The following is a 22384-nucleotide window of genomic DNA, read 5'->3' as shown; positions in this document are numbered from 1 at the left end:
GAATTGATTATATTTAGTTTTGAGAAGACAAGTTTTATAGAGAATACAATGGCACCCTAAAAGTACTTAATTTTTGTCACACAGAAAAAAAGTCATAATCCGTTCTCTGTCATTCCAGTTTGTAGGACACTGAATAATGTTTTTTAAGTTATATTAAAATATATTCCAGATAAAATTAACAACAACAACAACAACAAACCCAAGTAAGAAGATAGGTTCTTTGCAAGAAATGATTAGTACTTGTTACAGATCTTTAAACTAAATCCTGGCATAAAACTAGGTATTAGATTCCATGCTCATGTATTATGGTTTTTTTTTCATTTTTTTTCATTTTAAATTAATTTGTAAGCTCTTATATTACTGTGATCTGGACAAGTCTGTTTCTTTTTTAATAATAGAGTTGGATTTTTTTTTAGCTCCTATGCGATTAATTTATTTCCCAAGGAATCGAAGGAGGGCTAAATATTATAGCAATGCTATGCTTTTATGTTACTTGGCAGGTGATGACACTGTCAAAATTATTTCAGTTTTTTCATTTTGACTTTTTAATTGCCAGAAAGGCAGCTCAGGCTGTGACAGAAGGATTATTTTTTCCTTCATACTGGGTTAAAGAAATAAGTGCCATATAAGGTACCTTGTAAAGGGTGGTGGCTCTGCCAAATGGGATAGGACCAAAGTATGAAGATCTAGAGGGCATCTAGGATAGGATTGGGATCTCCACTGGTTTGCAGTATCACTGCAACATAACAGGTGTACAAGCCCAAGAAAAAAACACACTGGCTTAACATGTTTTGATAGGCACCACATAAATAGCTGTATACATTTTTAATATCTCTTTTCATCCTTAATAAAGATCCCTTCTTCTAGAAAAACATCAATTTCTAAAGGGTAAAACCTGTACCTATGTTTCCTGAAGAAAAATGACTATTGTTTTTAAGCAGAGGTTTTCAACATGTACTCTTTATTGAATTTTCAGCTTACAATGACAAGATTGTTGCATTTCTGCGGCAACCCAATATCTTTGAAATTCTCCAAGAGCGACAGCCAGATCTCACAAGAAATCATTCACTCAGGTGAGCAGAATAATGACTTTTTTTTTCTTACCAGAGATGTTTTGATTTTAAGGCCTAAGCAAAATATAACAAGTTCACATTCTCCTTAAAAAAAACAGTGCAGCATAGAGAAAATATATCTTTGTGTCTTAGTTCATACCCTTTTAGGAAACTAATAGGATTCTCTTATGTTGTTAGGATGAGGAGAACGTATATATTTTTAATGGTTCACTTTTAGAATAACGTCTTTCTCTAGAGCTTGTACTACTCCTTGGAATTCATTTATTCGGGGAATATTTAGCATTACCATGAATTACTTATTTTCATTGATAAGGTACTTGAAGCCATTTGAGTAGAAAAGTTAGGCCAAGAGAAAATAACAGTATTTAGAAAGTATTAATGAGCCGTGGTGGCACAGTGGCAAGCTATTTCTGCTGACTGTCAGCGGCGGTTCAATTCTAACCAGCTCAAGGTTGACTCAGAAGAAGGTTGACCTTCTGAGGCGGGTAAAATTGTTGGGGGCAATTTGCTGACTCTGTAAACTGCTTAGAGAGGGCTGTAAAGCACTGCAAAGTGGTATATAAGTGTAAATGCTATTGTTATTGCTATTAATGAGGGTCACTGGTTTTAACAGAGGGGAGCTTGCTGAAGAATTCTTCTTTTGCGGGGGCATGGTGTAATGAATAAAAATGTGCCTAAAATAATTTAGAGGCCTGTTTGATATGTCCCAGGAGTTTGATTTATTGCCTTGACATACATTAGTGCTTGATACAAACAGGGAGAAGATCCAGTTTATTCGGACTGAAGGAACACCAGGGCTAGTGCGGTTATCCAGTGATGCAGATCTTGTTATGTTATTAAGGTAATGGATATTTACTGCAGACTGAGTATCTGTCTGCAGTAATGCATTTACTTTAGCAAATTTTTACACTTTGATCATTGTCATGTGTCCATTTGATCAAATCTTAGTTTATTCTTTCATGCATAATTATGGGATTTTGTGATGGGATTTTGTATAGAGCATTTCTATATTTGTATGGTTCTCATTATGCATCAGAGGGCTCAGATAGAATGTATCCCCAATCCCCTAAGGTGTTAGTATCATTTCTGTAGTCCATTCATTTTTCTCAGACTGACACTTTACCGGAGCCTCCCCCACCACACCTTCCCTCACTCTGTGTAGTATACAGTATTATCAACTGGGGTATTACATCGCTGGTCTACATGTTTTTCTGCCCTGCAGCTCTTCTATGTGTGTTTTAACTTGTAGCATATTGTTACCATTTGTAATTTATGCTTTTTAAAAAAGGAGAGGAGTGATGTGTAGATGCTGCTTTGAGCAACAGGGACCTTTTCTGCCTTGCATATTAATTGGAGCCAAGCTGGAGCATATCCGAGCACACTTGCTCATTCATAACTCTCAGGGTTTTAGACTTACTCTGCCATGAAAACACACCCACTGTGTAATGTTGCCTCTGATATATTGCGGGGGTGCCCTTGCAGAACTTTCATGCCATAACACAGTGTGTTGCTTGTATTCAAACGCTTGCATAATACTGTTCTTTAGAATTTTTTTTCCTAAGTTCATTTCAACAAGACATTTGCTTTGTTTTGAAAGTTATTCTTTTTATAGCAATTCTGGGAATATTCATCTGTCAGGAAACACATTCCTCAATGGACCTGTCATTTTTATGGCTCTGAAGGATGATTATGTCAGAAGCATTAATTGTACTATTTTAACATACTATCTTGAAGGCTTATGAATAATATATTATCAAGACAAACCAGGACTGTTTTAATAGATCACTCAAAGTGTTTTACATCTTTAAAAAAATACTATGATCAACATTTTTTAAAATATCAATTATTTTTGAACCTGTGCAGTGTTCCTTTATTTCTACATGTATTTGCAAATGGAGAAAATATATTCTCCCCTACTTCATTAACTATTTACCTTCAGGCTAAATTGTAAAACAATTTGTCTCGTGGAAAGAAGGCAATGCCTCTCAAAATCTTTTGTTTACGTTCTGCCATAATAGCCCATTGTTTTTATTAACATTAAACAAAGTGACAATCTGGGAACCTGTGAGAACTCCATTCACGACACATTTCCACTGGCTAAAGAAAGCAGTTTGGTGGTTTTCACTGTTTCCTTTCTTTTCTGCAGCCTTATGCTCTCCCATCTGCTCCAAAGTATTTTGAAATTGCTACTGTAAGATTATAGCTCCAGTTCAGGGCACTCTTGGGGAAAAGTGGACAAAATAGTTTTCTCCCAACAGATGCCTCAGCTGGATCAAAGACTTTCCGTGAATGAGAATGGCCTTCCATTCAAAGCAGTTTAGCAATTTAGCATCCAAGCAACAAAGTCTGAATGCCATATTTCACATTAGAAATGCATCTGAAGTAAAGCATTTGGAAAATCTTGCAAGATAGAAACAGTTTCATTGGAATGTTCAGTTCCATTGGAAAACATTTGCAGTAAGCAATCAAAGGAGTAGTGCTTTACTTAGCAAAAGGGGGTGGGGGGACTTGTGCTACATGCAAAGTAAGAGAGAGCCTTGCTTTTTAGGACTGGGTTATTTTCCTCACCTTCACCCTCCCTTAAGAAGACATATGGAAGACATTTACTGGGCTGAAAGCTACATGCATTTAGCACAGAAGGGGAAAGATACATAAAACATTGCTTGTGGGTTCCATATTTAAAAAATGGCATAATTTAATTTTATTTACTTCCTAATGAGTGCACATACTGTTCATTTTAACAGCTGCAAGTGACTTATCAGTGAATAAACGTAACAAATAAAATTATACAAACCTTTAAAATTATAAAACATTAAAACTAAATCTTGAAATAAATTCTAAAAAAGCCTAGAGAAAAAAGTATATTTAAAGAAGTCTCCTTTACCTTTTCCTAAAATATAATGTGGAGGCCTACTACATTGCAACTTATTTTACAATTCTGCACAAAAAGCAAAGTTAGCTGTTGGCATTACATATTTCTGGTGGGACACACAGAATTATTTGTGTGTGTGGTCTGAGCAGTAAAGCATAAATGCTTTAGGTCAGTCATTCATATTGCATGCAGCTATATAGACAGTGGCAACCTGATAGCACTTTAGAACAAATAAAGATATTTCCAGTGGAAACACTTGGAACAGGGAAGTTACGCTTAAACCTTTTAATTTTTTTCACTTGTAGCTTTTGACATTTTCAGATGCAAATGTGCAGTCTTTCAAAGAAATCAACATGGTGTTGTTTGGTGCATATAGGAATATATAATATTCCTACAAAATATCACATGTGGCATAGCCAAATCAATTTGCATACCTGCTTTATTTTTGCTTACTTTCTGCTTAGTTTATTTGAAGAGGAAATTATGTCATATGTACCACCACATGCCTTACTTCATCCCAGTTATTGCCAGTCACCACGTGGGTCCCCTGTGTCTTCTCCTCAGAACTCTCCAGGTAAGCTCTATCGCAACTGCTTTTAGTGTTTTTAGATGGTGAACCAGGTAAGGTTTCTTCTTGCGTGGTTTCATGGCCTTCCTTATGAAATGCAGGAGATGAATGTTTTGATTTTAAGATTAAATGAATTCTTTGCTGTTTACTTCAGACATTTACATAACATTTCTCAGAAAGATGGTTTTGAAGAATGAAGAAAACATATTCTACATTGTGGAAGTAGCAGTTTTTCTGCCACTAATATTACAAAAAAAAATTAAGGGAGAACTTAACATTAACTATTTTTAGATCTTTTTTGTACACAGAGGAAGAATTTAAACAGTGACTGGGGTATCTTCTTCCATCAGTGGAAGATGATATCCTGGGATAAGAACAGTCCAAAAGAACACATTGAGGCATAATTTAATTAAATTATTAGGCTTTGTAAAATAGATTTTGACATTCTGTCTGATGCATACCCATGTACGTATACATGTCACCCCTTAAGGATGATTTCTTAGGCATCATTTCCTAAGGATGCTGTATTAGAAATCTTTATACAATAAGAAAGCACTAAAATATGGAATAGAATTCATTCATTTTTAAATATTTATGTGCCTATGCTTTTTCTGGAAATATCAATAATGCTAATTTTAACAAACAGTTTTCAGTCTAACATAATTTCTTGAATGAAGTTATATATTAACTTGATAAGGATCATTTTATTAAAAATTTGATAATTTATATTGGAGCTTTATGCAGCTAAATACAATTTATTTTATTTTTCTGGGGGAAAAAACCTCTCAGCACCTTCTGCTAATTACCTATGACTTGTTACACAATTGAAATTGTTTGTGTGTTTTAATATGAATGATTAATTAATCTCTTGATTCACTTCATAAAGGAAAGAAGTTCATCACAGAGCTCTTTTCCCAGTCAAACAGTGTGATGCTCCAATTTAGATTACACAAATAACCATAAAATTACTTGATTATTTATAAAATGCTAACTTATCAGCATGCAAAAGCATGTGCATGAAGTACTTATAATGAGAGAAAGAGAGACGTATATAATATGGGTAATTTATTTTAATAACAGCTCCATTCTTTTGTTATTTTTACGATGGAAATAATTGCTTTAATTGCCCAGGAAATTCTTGACAGTGCCAGCTGATTTGTCGTAAGAATTTGTCATGTGCTGAAAAGATAATTTAGGAGCATTTCATCTAATGTAAAATGAATCTTCCCAAGTCAGTTCTCAAACTAAGAATTTAAATAGGTCCTGAATAATGCCAATAAAAGTAAACAATTAAAATATATAATTGCAGTCATTCTACAAAGTAGCAAATATATGTTATAAATGCATTTATCAAAAGTATTTCAGTTTTACAGAGGTGGAGTTCATGAGAAAAAGGAGTTACGTCTCCTTGTCTACTGGTTTGAAGGAGATGAGAGAGCTGAGTACCTTTGGAATAAAAAGAAAGGGGTTAAAGAGAAAAAGAGGAGGGGTGAGTTGCTTAGTCAAGCAGGAATCCTTATTTTCGGGGGGGGAAGCCATGTACTTGGGGAAATTAGCAAATTAAAAGAAAACAAAATCAAGATTTCACTTCAGGCTTTGGGAAATCATTAATAAAATGTAAAGTGGAAAGAATGAAAGGAGAAATCTGCTTTCTCTTTTCCTTTCTGGATAAGGAAAAGATAGAAAAATAAGTTTCTTTAGCATAATAATCAATAATAGACAGAATTTCTCAATTATTAATATAACCAAAAGGCTTTATTTTAAGTGACTGAATTTGGCAACATCAGCAGGACCTGATAATCTTGTATTCTGATATTGTCTCCAAGGTAGCTCATTTAGTCCAACCCCTCACTCAGTGCACTCTGTTAAGCCATTAACTCTGAGAAAGAAAGAGAGAGAGAGAGAGAGAGAGAGAGAGAGAGAGAAAGAAAGAAAGAAAGAAAGAAAGAAAGAAAGAAAGAAAGAAAGAAAGAAAGAAAGAAAGAAAGAAAGAAAGAAAGAAAGAAAGAAAGAAAGAAAGAAAGAAAGAAAAGAAAAGAAAGAAAGAAGGAAAGAAATTAGGTTAGTTCGGCATAACTTTTTGTGACAAATTCCTGGTCAAACAAATAATGTCCTCAAATTAGTTTCTTTCACATTCAATATCTGAAGGTGATATTTTCTTCAACATAAGATGAACGTAGGAATTTTGTGTCTCTCTGTGTTCAAGTATAGATATGCAATCGGGTATCATTTGTTTCTTTATTCATTTATTCATCACATTTATTAATTACAGCAGAATATAAAAATGAAGAACTATCAAATGTTTAAAATATATAAACCACACATAGAGAGTAAAAATATCAATCAGAATGAAGCTAAGAATGTCTCCAGTTCCCTGGGACCCCCCCAGGCCTGGTGACATACTTCGGTTCTGAGGGACTTTCAAAATGATATTTTTGGAACTAATCTGTGTGTGTGAACAATATCAAGTACAAACGAAAGTCTGGGCAATTTCAACTCCAATCAAGTGATACTTTCTAAAATGAATCAATAGCTGTTTCTATGATGGAGTCATTACTTTTATCAACATAGTCAACTCTTAATATTGGTGCAGTTCTGAATTCTCTTCTAAGTAGCTTTTGCTATGGGGAAAAATGAGAAAGAAGCATAAATTAAATCCTTCAGGATATACATTGTAGAATTCCATAGCTGACTGGTTAATGACCTTCCTTCTGGCAGGAACAAAGATTGGTAATGAAATTATATTTGCCTACTTCCCTGATTGTCAAAATGACATCACTGATGTAGATATCATACTGCTAACTCTGTCATAGTTACCAAAATGCAGCAATTAACAGCACAAATGAGGAGGTGTGGAAAGGACGTGTGTACACTTTTGATAGTTATGCAGCTTGTTTGGAAATGTCAGTCTTGTGTCACCTAAATGTTGTTTATTCCCTACTACTGCCAAAGGGAATCTGAAGGCAACCTGTTTTTTTGGCCAACCCTTGCCAGCCAACCAGACCTATCTGCTCACCTTTTAGTGCATAAGGGTACCAGCTTCACCATAAGAATAAGCTGCCAACAGCATCTTGGTTCTTCTGGATTACCCAGAGTATTGAGGTTACCCAAATGTTGAGCCCAGTTAGGGGTACAGTTTAGGGAGGATGGTAGAAAATCAGGTAATTCTGCACATAGCATCCTTTGAAACACAATTATAACTGCGCAATAATCACAAGATGTAATTGACTAGAAATGCAGTCTCTCACAGGACTTACAACCATTGCATGTGTATTATCACGTGTCATTAAGTAAGATAAACAAGCCAGGAAAAAAATATGTCACATGGAATACCTTACTGCCACAATTATATATCACATATCAACAGAGCTGTGGTGGTGCAGTGGTTAGAATGCAGTACAGCAGGCTACTTCTGTTGACTGCGGCTGCCTGCAATTGTGGAGTTGAATCTCACCAGGCTCAAGGTTGACTCAGCCTTCCATCCTTCCGAGGTCGGTAAAATGAGGAGTCAGATTGTTGGGGGCAATAGGCTGACTCTGTAAACTGTTTAGAGAGGGCTGTAAAGCACTGTGAAGAGGTATATAGAAGTTTAGATGCTAATGCTATTGCTATTGTATCAACTACAGCATGGGGTGTCAAACTCATGGCCTGCGGGCCAGATCCGGCCCATGGGATGCTTAGATCTGGCTCGCGGGGCTGGCCTGGAAATAGCAAAGGACCAGCCCGTGGTGCCTCTGCTGGAAAAAATGGGCTGCAGGGGGCCACGCATGCCCCCCTCCCCACTTTCAGCCTGGATAGTCTCCTGCAGCACTCTGCCGGTGAAAACAGGGCACAGGGAGGACACGCACGGCCGCACTGCACCCCATTTTGACTGGTAGAGTGCTGCAGGAGGCCATCCAGGCTGAAAATGGGGCGTGGGGAGCCCCCTGTGCCCCATTTTGGCCGGCAGAGTGTTGTAGGAACCGTCCATCCCATCTCCCGTCCATCCCGTCTCCCCGTCCAGCCCACGAAGGACAACTACAATGCTCTTCTGGCCCTCGAAGAAATCCAGTTTGACCCCCCTAAACTACAGAAATGTTTGCTTGGGGTTGTCACTATATGTTTAAGCAAGCTGTCTACAGCCTAGGGACTAATACACATAGAATAGTACCAGGTGGAGAATAGTCTTCTCCACCTGGTACCTCCAGGTATATTGGGACTGAAACTACACAAATTCCTCAGCCAGCCATGGAGAATTATTATTAGTTATAGTCCCAATCTATCTAGAAAAGTCTTTTAAAGATCTTTAGGGATGTTTATACCCTCATGGGATGCTTAGACAATACCCATTGTTTGGGGAAATATAATTGCCTTTTTTTTAATATTTACTATATACTATCCATAGAATTGTCTGTTGTGGGGCATCATGCATGCGTTTTAGTTAATGCATTCAAAAGTGCACATGGAATTAATCTCTTTATGTATATCTTTCATCATAAAGAATGATTGCAAATTTGAATGTGTTGCCTGCAATTTTGCATCTTACTTTAGCATTTAATGAACGTAAATAACAGCTTTCTTTTCTTGAGACAAGATAAGATCACAATTTTTAAAGTATCATTTCTTGTAGTGTGCAAATTTTCTCATAACTATCTATGCAGTACATTTTGTTCCTATAGTTTACAACCCTTTTCAGCCTTGAATATAAGATCCTGCTAATTAGGTCAACAGGCCTAATTCTATTTCACACTTCCTAAGCAGATGTTTTAAAGAAGTTCACAAATATGGACCATAGCAACCCTTCACTATTGCTCCATAGTAGCAGCTGGTGTTTGGGCATGCTGCGTGGGATTTTAGAATTAGCAACCTGTCCTCAGGACTTGTAGTCCTTGTTAATTCAAGCCTCTATGAATCAATCCTTTTTGGATAGATGGCCATCATCAGATATAACATCATTAGATACAAGTTTCACAGTACAAAGAACTTACTTTTATGACTTCAGAATTCAATTTTAGCAGTAGCAAATGATCTCAAGTCATATAATACATTAAGCATATATTTTTTTCCAATGTACATCATTTTGCATTGGCTTAAATTGGACTGCTTTGGCTATTTTGAGAACTGTTCACAATTCTGATTTGATTTTAATAAATGAACAGTGTCATCAATAAAATTAGCCACATTACTAGTTATTCCTAACTAATTAAGGACTCCCATTCTCAGTATTGATGCCTTTGAACCTAGCTTTGACCATACCACCAATCTGAAAATTGTATCTGATTTCTGTCCTTTAGCCAGTTTCCATTCCAGACACCAAAACCACTTTAAGCTCTCTGAAGAACTATTGTCTAAATTTTTACAGTACTGTCATATGGATATCTGCTGAGAAGTAAGTCTCATTGATTTCATTGCAAATTATTCCTTAAAATAGCTTTTCCAACTATTGACTTAGACCATTGGGAGTTATGGTTCAACCTACACGTAGGGCGTCAGACTGGAAAAAGCTGTTTTAGGAAGCGTGCATAAATGTGTAGCCTGAGATCTGCTTCTACCTCTTGTTAATATTCCTGTTTCTCCACTCCTCCGCACCCAACATTATTACAAGTCTGAAATCACTAATGCTCTTTCCCTTACAGCTATCCTATGCCCTTTTGGCAGTGATGTGTCTTTTCTTTTTAACAAATTAGAAGCAGCTAGGGTTATTTAATACCAATAGAGTTACAGAGTTAATCTTTGGAGGCACTACTGAAAAGTCAGATTTCATGTTATAAGATCTTTCTCTCCCTTCCTAATGTGACCTGTGAAAAATAATTGTATGGCTGTTCTCTCTTTCTCTGTGTGGTGGTGAAGGAGAAATAGTGGGAAAACAAGGGTGGATTATAAATGGATGACAGCATTGTCTGAATATTCTTCCCAATAAATGTCTGTGGATGAAGCATAATCAATCTGATTTTGAAGTGTTTTCCTATTATGACCTTATACATAATAAATGTTTCTGCCCAAAATTTGACTTTTTCATTTTGGATTATAAACAAAGGAGTTTGTTAGCTGTGATATTTCACTTTGGCTGTAGAACTATTTCAATTTATGAGGTGTGGTAGCATACTTCAAAATCTTAGAAAGTCAAGAGGCAAAGGAATTATACAAAGAAGCTGAAATGAAGGTATCGAGGAGACTGTTTGAAAGTAAAATATATTTGATTTCTTCAGATCAGCTTGTTCATCATTTCAGTCACGTCTATGCTTTAAATCTTTAAGCTGACAAAAGACTAAAATAGGAAGTGGGTTTACTAAAGTTTCCTCTAAAAATACCAGTTGTGGATTTATTTACCTGCTTTGCTTACAAGTTTCAGTAACTGCAAATATGGTTGTATACATGATAAATGTAGGGGACTTTTTTTGCACTGACATCTCATTTGATAAACGCAAGATTTGAAAGTTAGCTTTCAAAGCTAAACATGAGTTTTGTTATGTATCACTTATATCAGAAGCGAACAGCAGTTTGCTGAGAGCAGAAACTATTAATTCATTACTGTGTTCCATTGGAGTTAACTATTTCAATAGTTGACTAGAAATAAATCCAGGTTTGAATTTTTAAAGAAGCAGCCATGCTGAATTCAAGCAATGAATTCAAAAGTACGTTCCTGTGATTTCAAGTTAGGAAATATGTTACTGAAGCATAGTCATTTTATAGCAATTTTTTGCATGTAAAGGGTATAAATCCTATTCCTACTTGTCTGGTAATCTGGGGGCTTTCTTCTCAATAAACCACTTTCAGAGTGTGAAAGTTTCTGATGCTCATATGCTTCTTTTCTTTCATTCAGAAATCTGTGTGCTTTTAGCTTAAACAGAGAGTAGGTTTGTTAATAACAGTGGTTGAATTCAAGACACGTGACTTTCATTTTTCCACATGATGGTTAAGGAAGAAGTTATTTTCATCTGTTTTTCAGCTAAATTAAATTTTACGACATGATAGATCTATGCAAAACAAAACAGTCCCTTTGTGTTCTTTGTCATTCTGGTTCTTTTAGTAGCTTATAAATATTTAAAATCGCCCACACACTAGAATTGCAGTGAGTTGAATTAAGTTTTGTGGGGTTTGTTTTCTAGAACTAATTCATAGTAAATGAACAATATTTAAAAGTTCTATCTAATCATCTTATATCCCCCCCAATAAAACACATTTTTAAAATATAAGTCGCTATGTAGTTTACCTCTATGCCATGATGTATCTTTTTTCCTCATATATGATGCAATGTGATATGCAGCTTTACATCATTATGTAATATTTATTTACTTTTTTTGGTGATATTTTAATAAAAACTTGTTTTATGACTGTGGTGCAGGTACCCAGCGTGCTAATGCCCGTGCTCCTGCTCCTTATAAAAGAGACTTTGAAGCCAAGCTGAGGAATTTCTACAGGAAGTTGGAGACTAAAGGATATGGACAAGGCCCAGGGAAATTGAAGTACGTAGATAGTAGATAATTTGTTTTGCTATTTAAAAGTAAAAGAGCTTATACAGCACCTGTTGGAAAGATTTTAAGGCAGCTGGTATTTTCCTGAACTTGCATGGCTGGTTTAAGTTGTTCCTGACAAGTGCTGAATGTGCTATGTCTATTGCCTATCACAATTTGCTTTCGAGTCCAGATCCCTATGCAGCCTTAGTGGCTAACAGAAGCATAAGTGGTACTTATTGCCATCTAGAATGAAAGGATTTCCATATATATCTAATATTAAAAAAAACATTTGGAAGGAAGAACATAAATGAAACCAGTATACTATAATGGTTAGCATTTGGGACAGTATATAGGAAAGCTATATGTGCTTCATGTTGGATTAATTTAGCCATTAACTCCCAGACATACTGCAGGACTTTTGATATATCTTCTTTAAAACAAAGATCCGCTATAGACAACTGAACTTGGGTAGAGAAATTGCAATAACTAAGGATTGCTTCACTTTTCTTCCTTCCACTGTTTTATAACCAAAATAATGTTCTATTCCAAGCTGCTCCCCATTAACTCATATTTGCTCTTCTCCTGGTTCACCTCACAAATATGTGCTTTAGCTAAGAGGCTGAAGTGAAAAAGTGAGACAAATGCAACGAATTTATAAAAACTTGGAACAATTTATATTCTCCCTTCTGAGGTTATTCCACATTATATAAGCATTTTGACTATAGATTGTCCAACTATGTATAAATATTTCAGAAGTGAATTTCTAAGAAACATGAATAATATTATAATTGCATTAATGTGTAAATCAGATGATTATTTTTTCTCAAGAAATGGCTTACCAAGTATTTAGTCCTCTCTATTGCATCCTTCTTTAATATTAGAATTTAATTTTGCCTTGTCCATTCGATAATATTTTATTGATGCACTAGAATATGCATATTAAGGACATTTCAAGACATTGAAATGTCATGACTCTTTATCTGTAGTCTAGTAGTTCTGCCTCTATCTTGTTGATGCATATACAATAGCTGAAGGGAGGGTCATTATAAACTGAATATAAATATATAACCACGCAGGAAAGATAAATATCATTATGAATGTATGTGATTTGATTTGATTTGTTTCATTGTAAAGATTAATTATCAGAAGAGACCACTTGCTGGAAGATGCCTTCAATCAAATTATGGGTTATTCAAGAAAGGATCTACAGAGGAATAAACTGTATGTCACATTTGTTGGAGAGGAAGGGTGAGTAGAAGGAAGTGTCTACCAACATAAAGCATATTTAATACATGCTTTGTTTTGCAGCTGTGTGCAGATATTTTAGTGTGCTCTTTGTGGTCTAGAGCAGAAATGAGGAAGATTTACTGCCAGGAAATGCCTTTTATAAGCCTAGAACCTACAGCTGTTCAGATAGTGCTGATTTTCTGACATGTGAGTTCTTCAGAAAGCATTGCATTGGCAGATACTGAGCTTCTATTAAATCTGCTCTGATAAGATTTTAGTCCTGCATGCTGCACTGCCAACTCTCTCTGCAATAAAAAAAAAAAAAGATGATGGCTTTGAAGAACTGGACTGGATTTACTAGCTATTTTAGACATATGATTAATGAAGGTTGATATTAACTCCTTAGATAATTTGGGTAAAATTGAAGTTGTTCAGTATATAGTCTCACATAATTGCAAACATGTAAGGGAGGGATGAAGGTCCCTCCATCACACATCTATATTTATTGGCACTACTAATGTTCGTGCATTTGAGTTTTAAAATCGTGAAACTTCTAAATTACATGGGCAGCAGCCCTTCACAGGTTTTACCTCTTTTCTTACCACCCTCCCATTATGCAGTGTAAAAGTTTTAAGTGAAGGCTTGTTCATGCTTCATCATCCTTCTATACTTAGAAGTGTCAACCTTCCATGCTTAGAGGCAATACATTTGCTTTTATGATTTTGTTTGGATGATGTTTTATGACTCCATAGATGTGATGTTTTGACAACTCTTTTACTTTGTGAATTGCTTTGAGTCTTACAAAGTGGGAGCATAGAGATAAAGACAAATAAATAAAACCATTTTGTACATTACTTTATTATGTTGGCACCAACTTGTTTTAAACAGATAATGCTAGTTCTGTCTAAAATCTTGTTCTTTATAGGAAATAAGAATTGTGCCATTTTGATATTATTTAATAAAAACTGAATGTTATTTTAGAATGTACCAATTAGTCCAGGTGTTTATATAGAAAATAACACTTAAAAGAAAGTGTTATTGGAAACACAAAGTAGAAGCTACTGTGACTCATACCTGCAGTATTTTATGGACAAGAAAGGCAAGATGAACCCCAAGATAATTTAAAAAGATGTAAATGTTAGGAAACATCCAGAAATGGCAACACTATGAGTAAAATGGCTAAATTCTGAAATAGCATATTAACAATTCCTGTGAACATGTTGACTGTAGAAGGGGAATCATATGAATGAATCTGGGAAAATCTCTCCCAACTAATACATTTTATTAAAAATCCTAAACTCCGCATGGAGTGACTAACATGATATACAATATAGGACAGATTGGTCTAACTCCTCCCTTCCATCCCCATCTCATCCTAAATTTGTTACCGGGGAAAAGTGCTACCATTCTTGTCTTGATTTCAGTAAACGTACTCAAGCAGTTACATAATTTTCTTAAGGAAATATGGCAGCAAAACTTAATTTTGCCATTAGTATTTATATAAATTAACAGTGTCTATATTTACTATTTTTCAGAAGAGGTGTTAATGATAAAGCATCTAAACATAAAATAGCCCAATTTGTTTAAAATATTAGTCAAACAAATCACAGAACTTTTAAAAGGTTTCCATCACATTTCAACTTTTGTTTGTTTGGTTTGATGAGCTGTTTGAATATTCCAACAGTGATCACTACTTTCTTCATGTCCAAATTTTTAGAAACAATGTAGATTCAAAACATGCAGAACATCTCTTTGCTGGAGTGAGATTATTTTTAGGTGACATGTGTATGTTTTAATAATTAAATTGTGTATTCAAGAAGTAATTTGTAAGGTGTGGTATTAGCACGCTTGAATAGTAAACATATGCCCTTGCAGCTGTTGTTGCAAACGTTGCTTGTAATCATTCTCAATGCAAAGCCTTTGGATATACAAGAAACTTGGGTGTCAGAATCTCTTGTAACACATAAACGATTCAACAGGCACTAATTAAACAGTTGTATGAAATTTGCTAGATGCTAGAATTAAAATGTATGTGTTGAGGGACATGATGGTGAGGAATACCTGTAACCTCTAATAACTATAGCTTTGTCTGGATTTCCCCCCCCTTGGTGCAGGTGATTTCATTCATCAGCGTGGGGTCCTGCTCATCCAGGATGTTATTTTGTTATCTTTTGGTTCTGGGACATAAGAGAGTGCAGGAATTTAATGCCGTCCCTATCTGCACTTTCAATTAGGGCCAAACCTAAAAGGAATTTTAGATGAAATAGGTTGGAGAGGTTTTACCTTCTCTATACTTTTTGGTTCCTTTTGGGGGTCTGGGCAGGGTCTGCATCCCAACCAACTATTGGGCAGGATCCATTTCAGCTGTAGGCAGGCACCCCACTTTGCTAAAAAAGAGAAGGGGTCTTGGTGGGTCTTAAAGGTCAGTCCATCTTCATAGCCTGAGAGACAGGATAATCTGTGACACCATCTCAAGTTGAAAGGTTCAAGATTTCATGCCATGTCCTCAACCAAAGAGGATGCTGAGCATCGGGTGAGCTTCATAATAATTGGATTTGATGCTTAGGGTCTCAGTGTAAATTGTCACCAATAAAGGTAATGGCTAATTTAACTCTAATTATGGCTATGCAGTGTTCATATTTCTTCATTACTCTTGTTTCATGACAAGTAACATGAGCATAGTGTGGTTCAGGAAGGGAGGTAATACTATATTTCTGTGCAGTGACACTAAAAAAACTGTACAAAGCAACCAATACTTCTCTCAAAAAATGTAATTGTTTTTATATAGTGCTTCTGCCCTAATACTTTTGTGCTTGAGGAGGTTGATTACAAGATATATATCCATAAACAATGTAAGCAAAATGTAAAACAGGCTGAATTGCAACAAATCTTCTGAAAACATTGTCAAGAAACTCTTGTAAGAATAGGAATTCTCTCTTCCCTTAAATATTTTTACAGAATTTATAGTTGCGATCTAGAAAAATTTCTACGTAAAGAGTTTAAATGCAGTCAAGATCATATAAATAAAGAAAATCTCAATTACAAACAAAATACATAAATCAATAACTGAGTTTAACCATGTCTATCATCCAACATAAATAAATAATAAAATAAAACTAATAAATAAATAAATTTAATAAATAAGAAAACAAAAACAAATTAAAAAAGTTAAATGACAGACTTGATGGACCACTGGGTCTTTTTCTGCTGTCAGTTTTCTATGTTCTATGTTTTCTATAAATAATATAAGATAAAAAATGATAAAGGTTTCCCTGTCAGTCATATCCGATTCTAGGGCACAGAACTCATCTCTGATTCTTGACCAAGGGAGCCAGCATTACCGAAAGACAATTTCCATGGTCCTGTGGCCAGCATAGCTATATATGCCAAAGACATACACAACAGTTACCTTCCCACCAAAGTGGTACCTATTAATCTACTTGCTTTCAAACTGCTAGGTGGGGAGGAGCTGGGGCAAGTAACGGGAGCTCAGCCCCGTTGTGTGCAGTCAGATCTCAAACCTAGGCTGTCAGCTCTCGCTGACAAACACAGCATCTTCAACTGCTGAGCCATCATGCCCTGAAAAATACTATGTAGTACTATAAAATACCATGTTGAATTATATAATAAAAATAGGAAGGAACACTGTAAACTCCTGTCCAAAAAGTGGGGTGTAAATTAAACAAACAAATATACCAATATAAAATTAACTCCACAAAAATTCCCTTCTGCCACAATCTTTATAACTTTTATCAATTAGCAGCTATTGAATATAGCATTTAACAGATTGTTTGGGCAAGTGGGAAAGAAGGATAATAAGAAAAGTTTTTTTCCTTCAGAAGGAGTAAATGGTCCAGAAGAAAAATAAGTATAGGAGCCCAACAATGCAAAACACAGTCTGCAACAAATCCCAGAGAGAGGACAAGAGATAGAATAGAAGGAAGCATTGATATATACTACTGTGTTTCCCCGAAAATAAGAGCCTGTCTTACATTTTTTTGAACTCTGACCTTACTGCCATGCACTCAAAAGCCCGATTGGGCTTATTATCAGGGAATGGTTTTTTGGGGGGGAAACAGGGTAGTAATAGTATAGAGCACACTACATGGGCAATTGTAATAGTGATAATATATAATGAGAGAAAACATTTTAATAGTAATAGTGTAGGAAACTTATATGTCTCTATGTGACTCTGTGTATAACATGAAGCAGGGGTCCCGAAACTCTTCAGCTCATTGACCACTTCATGAAATTTCAAATTGTTCATCAACTATAGGAGATGAACAGGCTGAGCCTGAGAGAGCGGTCAAGCAAATCATCAGTTTGGAGTTCCTTCGTGAACATAGGAGATCTAAATCCAGCCCTCCTTGAATTCCATTGACTCTTATCTACTGCCAATTTGGCTTGACTATTAGTAGTTCGGATTCTACAATGAGCTAGCATGTAGTTCAGATTCTTCAGTGAGCTAGCATGGATTAAATCTGTACTCATTTGAATCACCTTAGTTCCTAATTTCTTGCGCCTGACAACAACTTCCCAAACATTTATTATATGAAAATATTTTAATAATTATTTCTTAAATAATAGTACTACAAATAATAACAACATCAAAACTCCATTGATAGTTCTATCGATCCTTGAGGGGGGGTCAGTACTGTCCACATTGGGGAACCCTAACATAAAAGAACTATCTGGTCTAGGTTTCAGTGATTTTGTGTGTCCCTTAAGTCTGGGTCAATCTAATTGCACATGGTTTAAAAAAGAACCAGTGCAGGGGAGAAATTAGAAAATAAAGCAATAATTTATTTCTTTAGACAAATAATTGTGTCTTCCTTCCTGAAGAGTTTTAATCAACAATAAATAGGATTGTTTTGATTTTTGATTTGATTTTGAACATACAAAATATGAAAGAAAACTCTGAAAGTAAATAGCTATTTTAAGGTAATTGTTGCAATAGTAAATCAGTTATACTTATATTGTACATAGAAGAGTATTAATAAATGCAAAATTTAAAGTATTTTGTTAAATGTGTTAATTATTTTGGTGATGTACAATTTTGTGTAGTGTAGAAACTACTTTAGTAAAATTTGGACTGTAAATATTATTGTATGTTTTTCTAACTAGAAATACAATGAGTATAAATCATGGATATGAACTGTTGAGTTTTTGTGGATGCAGTAATTCCTGATGTCACAGCTTTCTTGTTACTAATAGAATTGCTATGTGGGATTTCCGTTTTTCAGCTTGTGAAAAAGGCCAATAATTCTCTTTTGAAAGGGGGGAAAAATAGCATCATATTTACATGAATTGGGACTCTCCTTGATGATTGCAGTAAAAAAACAAAGCAAGGACCAAACTATGGCTTCTTTGAAAGTATTCATTGGATCTTGTTTAAATGCAAATCCATAAAGAATGGTTTCATTCCCTGCTCAAACAATGACAGATAATTTCTTCAATATATACCCACTTAACTCTTATCTGGGAAATGAGTTTCATTTAATTTCTAACCATTCACAATGATTGGCCATTAGAAGCAAACATACTAAATGAACTGTAATTCTTTTAATAAAATACAACAGTCCAAAGAAAGAAAAATATAAAACAGAAAAGTAAGAGCTAAAAGTAAATGTGGATTATTCCCAATGGAAAAAGATGTAATGATAAGATACTGGTTTTGAAATACCAAAAAATACATAGCATTTAGATAGGAGGTACTTCCCCTCACCACTTTTAGGCAGAGTGCATCACTCTTTCTTAATAGGAGATGATCAAACATTTTATTTTTTCAAATTAAAAATTACTTAAGAAATATTGGTAAAAATCTCTACTTAAGACATTATATCCAGAGCATCATCTCACCAAAAGATGTCCCTATCCTAAGAGCAGGACATATCAAATATGTTTCCATAAATATTTGTCCATCACTTGTTCTATATGGTAAAGGCTTGCTTATAGATTACTCATTGGGCAAGAACAAATCTAGAAGGAGACTGAACAGCTAAATATCAGATAGATGGAGAAAATCCTGTCTTTTATTACATGAATTTCTTATCTGACTGGCAGATTTGGCTTTTATAAAAGATTTCTTATATCATGATTTAAACAGTTGTTGGGTATGTGTGAGAAAGCTAAAGCAAAGCAGAGAAATATTTTCTCCAGAAAAACAAGTAAGCTTTAATTTGCTCACTGTTTTCCTATCATCTATAATGCCTATATTTACTACACTGAAGATACTAGCTTGTATTCTACAATAGCACCTGAACTAAAGAAAAGTAAGCTTCTATGTAGAATAAATGTAGAATAAAGAATAAAGATCCACTCATTTCAGGATTGGAATGAAGTACAGTTAACCTAAATCTATATATTACAAGCTATTTAATAGGAAATTTTGCATAATCTGTGCCTTTAAATCAGAGATACAATTATGTCTGGGTGGATGCAAAATAATGAATCTACATTTTCATACATTCCAAAATAGAAATCAGTGCTTTGAATATTGCTAAGGTAGCGTACCACTAACAAGCTTAGTAACATTTAAAGCAGTATAAATGATCATTAAATGTTCAGAAGCTACACAGAAATGATTGAAAGGATCCGAAATTATTGAGTGTGTGTGGGAAGGAGTGAATCATTAATTCTCTAACGAAAATATTTCTTTGTTTTTAATTTTCTTTTAAAAAATACATTTGTATAGTATCCCTTTATGTTTTGTTGTTTTTAAGACTGGACTACAGTGGACCTTCAAGAGAGTTTTTTTTCCTGGTATCAAGAGAACTCTTCAACCCATACTATGGTTTATTTGAATATTCAGCCAACGACACATATACTGTACAAATTAGTCCAATGTCTGCTTTTGTCGACAATCACCATGAATGGTAAGAATGCTGGATCACAGAAATATTGTTATTTTTATAGACCATAGGTTGTGCGCTACTTAATCATTTACTATGAAAAATCCAAGTAAGGTAAATCAGATATACTTCTCTTTTCAAATAATAGATTGCAAAGTGTTGGAATAGAATCTTTGAATCTTTCATGGTATACCCAATGATCTTCCAACCTAAGCAGCTAACACTGGAGCTGGGCGTGAGTGAACTCTTTCAGAGCTCTGTTGCCTCCTAAGTATCAAAAGTTCAGCTTGTCAAGGCATAAAATCAATTACACTTCTAGCCTTTTTGTTTTGGAGTCTGCTTTTTTTTAAAAAAAAAAAAATCTGTCTAATTCAATAAGATGTGCAATAATCTTTTCCCCACTTCTCTCATGTTAAGTCTTCTCACATAGTAAAACTACTTTGTGGCTCTGTGTTTTGTACCATCTCTTGGGATATCCATGTTTCTATAAGAAAGGAAAACAACTACCTAGTCTGTCAATTCTTAGAGGATAAAATGCAAAATAACATTAAAGGCAGAGTCAAGTCAGCCAGAAAGAGATTGAAAACAGTGTTTACTGCATCTCATTAGTCTGAGTTCTTTATGTGAATACAAAAAAAGTGAATGAAAGGGGGCACAAAACAGTGGCCCAATTTCTTGTGACAAAACATTGCTGTTCTCAAGGACTGCACAACATAATATATGTCAAGAAAATTTATCATTGATGTATTTTTCACCATATACTTCATGTCTGTAGGTTGTTGTCTTTATGGAGCCATTGGAGGGAATGAAGTTTTTGATTAGTTTTCATCAGTTCACAAAAACACTCAGCTCTAGGTCTCCGAATCAGGAGAGATGATGAATCTCTTGTCTGGATGCTGTAATGAGCTGGATGAGAGCCAGTAAACAGTAGCTGAATCCTAATAATATGGAAGGTCTGTGATTAGGACAATTTCCTTGTCTGGGAATTAGGCAGGTTGCCTGTTCTGAAGAATAGTCTTGCATACCCTCTGAAGGAACATCTGGTTAATTTGGGCATGTTCTTCCTATCATCTTATGAATGGAACACAGGTGGCCTCTATAACAAGGACTTCCATATTATTGTTATATTTAGCTTTGCCTGGTTCTCCAGTAAGACTATTCTTTATAGGGATAGCCTTCATAATGGTATATATCCTGGTAAAATCAGGTTTCATTATTGCAACGTATTTTACATGGGTCTGTTCTTGTGATTCACTCTCAAATTGCATCTGGGGCAAAGTGCTGCTAGTAGGTTGTTGATGGGGGCAGCTTACCTACAGATAAATTATTTATTTATTTTATTTATTTTGTCGCATTTCATTGCCACCCAAGGGACACCAGTTTTCCTCAATCTAGTGTTCTCCAGATAAATTAGGATTGCAGCTGCGTTGCAGCCTAGGAATTCTGAGTTACAGTTCCAACACATAGGTTGTTCATGTTCTGAAGGAATTGCATTGATTCCCAATTTGTTACTGTGTCGATTTTATGTTGCTTATAATTTTTATTGACTCACAGAAATTACGGAGCAAGAAAAACATTTACCAGGAAAAATATAGTATTTGCCTTCCACATGAAACGATAAGCATAGCATCTTCATTGTATTTATATCTCTCAAAAGGCAAATATTTTTGATAATTTTATTTAATGATAAATCTTTTAAATATGAACTAATGACAGTATCTTTTTAAAATGATGATCTTGTGGAAATGTAATGCAAAATTTACATTTTGGACATGCATAACAGTGTCAAAGCTACTTACTGAACTAGCATATATAACAAATTTAAATAGATAAATAATAAATCTAAACTGTACTCTAATTTCTTTGTAGGTTCAGATTTAGTGGTCGAATCCTTGGTCTTGCTTTGATTCATCAATATTTGTTAGATGCCTTCTTTACTCGACCATTTTATAAAGCTCTTCTCAGAATGTGAGTAGAGAAATTTGACAGGGTTATTCTTATATGGAAAGAAATGTATTTTTATTTACAGAAGACATATCTGGATATAAGTCATATTTGTAATAACCTGTTTTATGTCTATTAAATAATATTATTATTATTTTTTTAAATCACAGACTGCATTTACACTTAATGTACTGATCAAGAAAACTATTTTGGAGGCAGATATAAATATTTTTCTATTTTCCTATTTTTGATAAATTCGTCCTTTTTGTTTCAGGAATTATTTATTAGGGGAAGAACTAAATTCAAAGATACATGTTGTTCTGAATATTAAGCAGATAGTTTGCAAGGTATCCATATTTAGCACCATATAGCTCTGTAGTTCTAGGATATTCCAGTTACTGATTAATTATTGG

General features: G+C 34.8%; 1 protein-coding gene across 2 annotated transcripts in view; it reads left to right on the top strand.

Moving 5' to 3' along the window:
* Positions 1 to 22384, top strand: part of HECW2 (HECT, C2 and WW domain containing E3 ubiquitin protein ligase 2) — a 164018-nt gene that overhangs the window by 124259 nt on the left and 17375 nt on the right. For both annotated transcript variants that reach the window (XM_034429840.3, XM_087882131.1), the window contains 7 exons: positions 977 to 1073; positions 1831 to 1914; positions 4410 to 4519; positions 11838 to 11958; positions 13084 to 13197; positions 19899 to 20051; positions 21897 to 21995. In XM_034429840.3, coding sequence (XP_034285731.2) covers positions 977 to 1073; positions 1831 to 1914; positions 4410 to 4519; positions 11838 to 11958; positions 13084 to 13197; positions 19899 to 20051; positions 21897 to 21995 — 778 coding nt within the window. The remainder of the gene's footprint in view (positions 1 to 976; positions 1074 to 1830; positions 1915 to 4409; positions 4520 to 11837; positions 11959 to 13083; positions 13198 to 19898; positions 20052 to 21896; positions 21996 to 22384) is intronic.

The sequence above is a fragment of the Pantherophis guttatus genome, chromosome 1 (assembly GCF_059756535.1).
Source record: "Pantherophis guttatus breed Tessera chromosome 1, ASM5975653v1, whole genome shotgun sequence".
Classification (NCBI taxonomy): Eukaryota; Metazoa; Chordata; class Lepidosauria; order Squamata; family Colubridae; genus Pantherophis; species Pantherophis guttatus.
Note: the sequence above shows the minus strand (reverse complement) of the source record. Positions and strands in the feature narration are given on the sequence as shown.